Here is a 5331-nt window from a genome sequence, read left to right on the forward strand (position 1 = left end):
TATATATATAGCTGTATATATTGCCGCGTGTGTTTGATACCAACATAGCGTGTCTATGTACCATGTCGCATGCTGTTTCATACGTCTATGTACCATGTCGCATGCTGTTTCATACGTATTTTCCGCGATACGATACGTTGCATTTTCGTTTCGTTCTCCGCAGCGCATCCGTATCGTGCCGTCTCGATATATCATTCCTTTATGCTCTGTTTCATGCTGCGTTATGTTTCTGTTCCATGCTCCGCGACTCCTCGCGACAACAACACGTCGTTCCGTGCTGCGACGCACCGTTCCGTGCTGCGACGCGCCGTTCCGTGCTGTGACGCACCGTTCCGTGCTATGACGCGCTGTTCCGTGCTGTGACGCACCATTCCGTGCTGCGACGCGCCGTTCCGTGGTACATCGCCGCCGCTGCCTACAGCTGAGCAAGCTGAGAGTGGAGACGTGTGAGCAGTATGCTGACTGTGGCCAGTGTGTCGGCTCGGGGGATGCCCACTGCGGCTGGTGCTACTCCGACATCAAGTAAGATTCTCTCGCCGTTGTTGTTGTTGTTGTTGTTGTTGTTGTTGTTGTTTTTGTTGTTGTTGTTGTTGTTGTCTCGTTATTACTAGACCTTCCCCCCCCCTATTACTCTCTCACACTACCGCAGACACACTTCTCTCTCTCTTCACCCCCCCGCCCTCTTCTCTCTCTCTCTCTCTCCTTTCATCCTCTCTCTCCTCAATCTCTCTCTCTCCTCTCTCTCCTCTCTCTCTCCCCTCTCTCTTTCTCCGACCTTTCCTCTCTCTCTCTTTCTTCTCTTTTTGCTCTCTCTCTTTCTCTCTCCTCCTCCCCCACATCCCCTCTCTTCTTCTTCATCTAACGTCCCCTCTCTTCTCTTTCCTTCTCTCTCTCTATTCTCCCTCGTTCTCCCTCTCTCTCTCTCTCTTCTCTCCATCTGTATCTCTCCATCTCTCTCTCTCTCCTTGCTCTCTTCTCCTTCTCTTTCTCATCCACTCTCACTTCACTGCACTCTCTCTCTCTTATTCTCTCTCTATTTTGCTCGTTGCACTCTCGCATCTCTTGCCTCCTTTCTCTCTCTCTTCTCCTCTTTCTCAGTTCCTTCGCTCTCCTTCTCTCTTATCTCTCTCTTATCGCTTTTCTCTCTTTTCTCCCATCCTCTTTCTCGCATTCTTCTTTTTTCTCTCTGTTTCAAATTTCCTCCCACGACTCCTTCTTTTTTTTCGTCTCTCGTTTTCCTGCTTCCTCTCTCTCTCCTGCTCCCTCTTCTCCATTCTTCTCTCTCTCCTCCCTCCTCTTCCTCCCTTTCTTTCTTTCTCTCTCTTTCTGTCTCGCTCTCTCTCTCTCACTCTCTTCTCTCTTCTTCTCTCTCTCTCTCTCTCTCCTCTCTCTCGTTCTCTCACCTCTTTTTCTTTNTCTTTCTCTCACACACTCTCTGTCCCTCTCACTATCTCTTTCTCTCTCTCCCCTCTCTCGTTATATGTGTATGTATACATATATATATATATATATATATTTTACAGCTGCATGGGATGTACGGACAATGAGTTTGGCTGTACGTGGTGCACGTCACTCGGTCAGTGCACGCACAACCCTGACAACTACTGTGAGGACCGATCCGACAACATGCACGCACATAGCGTGAGTACTCTGCCACACCACATCCGCACTGATGCTGGTTGTAGTGCCACACACAGCCGCACTCACAATCTGTGGCACTGCTCGTATTTAGTGCCAGCTCTGAAAATGATCATATCTATCAAAGTTATATTTTATTTTAAATAATCTCATAATCTAAATTTATTCATTATACATTTATGATATGTTATTATAATATTTTCAATATATGTTATTATATATTATTATATGCAGTCCTATATATATATTACAAACATTATTCCAACAATAATACCATACATAGGTTCTTGATTGTACAGTGGTGCCATCTATTGTACCGTCAGTGTCTAACTCTGTTACCATGACGACACTCGCAGAGCACAGCATCCGGGCAGCACCGCGGGCCGGCCGACTGCCCCCGCATCACCGTTGCCCCCGACGACGCGCAGTTCCTGGTGCCCTCTGGTGAGCGTCTGCGCATCGCCGTGACGGCGGTCAACGTGTTGTCGTCGCTGATGTCGGAGTTTCACTGTCGCTTCCGCGTGTCCGGTCGCTCGATGCTGACCGCTGCCCAGTACAACGCCACGTCACGCGTCGTCACCTGTAACAAGCAGCTGGTGAGTCCGTCCGTCCGGCACTACGTCGCTCTCTCTCTCTCGCTCGCTTGCTGTTCTCTCTATCTCTCTGCCTCTCTCATGCGCACGCTCTTTTCTTTCACCTTCTCCCTGTCTTCTTTCTCTATCTGTCTCTCTCTGCCCCTCTCTCTCTATCTTTCTCTTTTCTCTATCTAGATCTCTCTTTCTGTCTGTCGCTCTCTCTGTATCTGGCTCTCTTTCCCACCTCCTCTCTCTCTGGCTCTAGAACAGGACAGTAAACATCAACGGAGGCAAGGGCAAAAATATCGCAATGGCCTGCAGATGGAATTTTTGAACAAGGAGTATAAAGGTGAATTGGAGGTCAAGTAAGCATCGTGGTGTTTATGTGTATATATTCTGTATGTGTGTGTGTGTGCGTGCGTGCGTGCGTGCGTGCGTGCGTGTACGTGTGTGTGTGCGTGCGTGCGTGCGTGCGTGCGTGAGTGCGTGCGTGTATGTAACTGCTGTATTTGCTGCCTCAGCCCCCGCTGCACGCCGCGGCGTGAGTGCAACACGGACTGGGTGTACTACCGCACCGGTGACTGCATGCTCATCAAGGACGTACTCCCACACAGCCTCCAGGTCACCAAGAAGAAGACGGTGAGCATAAACGACGCTCTATTGTCTGCCGGTGATCGCACCGCGACATGACGTTCTCTTGGTTTATGGCGCTTTCAGCCCGATGCGACGTTCTCTTGTATTCCAGCGCTTGCCTCGCGTTGCAGTCTTTACTGGACTCTCCAATGTGAGATACGATCAAAAATGATGATAGAAGAAAAATGTATATTTCGGTCGGATGCTGCTCGCACCATCCCTCCCCGTTGCCGTGGTAACGCGTCCTCCTCCCCGGCAGCTGACGATCCACGTCGAGAACCTCCGCGCGCACACGGCGGAGCTGCAGTGCGTCTTCTACGCCGGCGCCACCTACGTGCTGACGGCAGCCAATCGGACGGCGGTGGACACGATCCAGTGTTCGACGCCGGACACCAGGCGGCTGAAGGCTATTCCCATCCCGCCGGTCGGCAGAGGTAAGCGCTCCCTGGTGGACCCAAACACGCGATTTAACGTCTGGTGATTATGAGTTGTCGCGGAGTTGTTGTTGCGTCGGTCTGTCTATCCGTGCCGATCGATCGATCATGCTGTCTTTCACATGGTGTTGGTGTTTGTGTTATTGGTCTATCCGCCCGCACATTTTTTTTTTCTGACCCTTTCAGCAAGCACATTGTACATTTAGCCAATCAAAATCAACTTCTGGCGTCAACAGTTTCAACTTTAGCTGTGTGCCCTTGTGGCCAGACTTGCAAACCGTAATGAACTTGGCGAATCATGGGTTCGATTCTCGCCGAGGCGCGCCATACAATTTTTTTAGCTTTTATATTTTTGGAACCAGGATTTAACTTATCTGATTCATTTTTTTAAATAGAGGGGCATGGTTCTACGCCCTTTTCCTATTGACCAGCAGAAGCACTACACGACAGCACTCAGTAAAACCTGATGAACTTTAAGAGGTTCCTATTGCTATTTTGTCATGGTTATAGGCATAGGTGTAGGGTACAAATGACCCCCTTTAGGAGAAATCCTTGAATTTGATTGTGAAAATCCCCTGAATTGAAAGAAATCTTTAAATTTGGATAACGCCCCTCCCCTTGCCAGAGTTTGCACAGAGTTGCTGTGCATTGATTGTTTAATTCGCATTGTTCGCTTGATTGTTCGCTTGGACGCATTGTTTTTTTCAACTCGCAGCTCTCAGCTCGCATAGCATAGAGAGGCATGTTTGTGTGTACATTTTGTACAAGGCTTGTATGCAATGCCTATAATTAATAGGGCAAAATTGGTACTTGGAACATTCAAAATGTACACACAAACAACAACAAAATTCGCTATCCGTCCATGCTAGAGCACAAGTGAGGTTCATAATAGCCATGTATACATGTATATGTGTATATGTGTGTACCTTTATATAGCTGTATATATTTGTATATGCCTGTGCATACCCATGTGTATATGTGTGTATCTGAGTGTAACCATATAGGTAACATCCCAGTTAATTGGCCTACTCCCATTTCGCCTACACCCATTTCGCCTACGTCCCATTTCGCCTACTCCCATTTCACCTACTCCCATTGTTTCATTTTTATACTACTGTATTTTCTGTTTTTGTAAAGTTGTGTTCTTCTACCTATGTTTTGTTCTGGTTCCTGTAGTCTATGTATGCCAAGCAAAACCATATTTTATTATTTATAAATGTTTATTTAGTGAACAAATCGATCGTAGACGAAATGGGAATGGGGTAGATTTTGAGCGTAGACGAATTGGGAGTAGGAGAAATGGGTGTAGGCCAACTGGGAATTTACAAGCGAGCGTGCGTGTGTACATGTACACGCGAGCGTGCGTGTGTACATGTACAAGCGAGTGTGCGTGTGTACATGTAGATATAATACAAGCGAGTGTGCGTGTGTACATGTAGATATACAAGCGAGTGTGCGTGTGTACATGTAGATATACAAGCGAGTGTGCGTGTGTACATGTAGATATACAAGCAAGTGTGCGTGTGTACATGTACAAGCGAGCGTGCATGTGTACATGTACAAGTGAGCGTTCGTGTGTACATGTAGATATACAAGCGAGCGTGCGTGTGTACATGTAGATATACAAGCAAGTGTGCGTGTGTACATGTACAAGCGAGCGTGCATGTGTACATGTACAAGTGACAAGCGAGCGTACGTGTGTACATGTAGATATACAAGCGAGCGTGCGTGTGTACATGTAGATATACAAGCGAGCGTGCGTGCGTACATGTACAAGCGAGCGTGCATGTGTACATGTAGATATACAAGCGAGCGTACGTGTGTACATGTAGATATACAAGCGAGCGTGCGTGTGTACATGTAGATATACAAGCGAGCGTGCGTGTGTACATGTACAAGCGAGCGTGCGTGTGTACATGTAGATATACAAGCGAGCGTGCGTGTGTACATGTAGATATACAAGCGAGCGTGCGTGTGTACATGTAGAAGCGAGCGTGCGTGTGTACATGTAGATATACAAGCGAGCGTGCGTGTGTACATGGAGATATACA

The 5331-nt window shown here is 47.6% G+C and overlaps 1 protein-coding gene across 1 annotated transcript in view; it reads left to right on the plus strand.

Moving 5' to 3' along the window:
• LOC106817814 (plexin-A3-like) overlaps positions 1-5331 on the plus strand; it is a gene marked incomplete at its 5' end in the record, with an annotated part of 18945 nt that overhangs the window by 4159 nt on the left and 9455 nt on the right. The window contains 3 exons of the mRNA XM_014822514.1: positions 422-522; positions 2735-2852; positions 3106-3280. Coding sequence (XP_014678000.1) covers positions 422-522; positions 2735-2852; positions 3106-3280 — 394 coding nt within the window. The remainder of the gene's footprint in view (positions 1-421; positions 523-2734; positions 2853-3105; positions 3281-5331) is intronic.

This window comes from Priapulus caudatus, unplaced genomic scaffold (assembly GCF_000485595.1).
Source record: "Priapulus caudatus unplaced genomic scaffold, Priapulus_caudatus-5.0.1 Scaffold1875, whole genome shotgun sequence".
In the NCBI taxonomy this organism is placed as follows: Eukaryota; Metazoa; Priapulida; class Priapulimorpha; order Priapulimorphida; family Priapulidae; genus Priapulus; species Priapulus caudatus.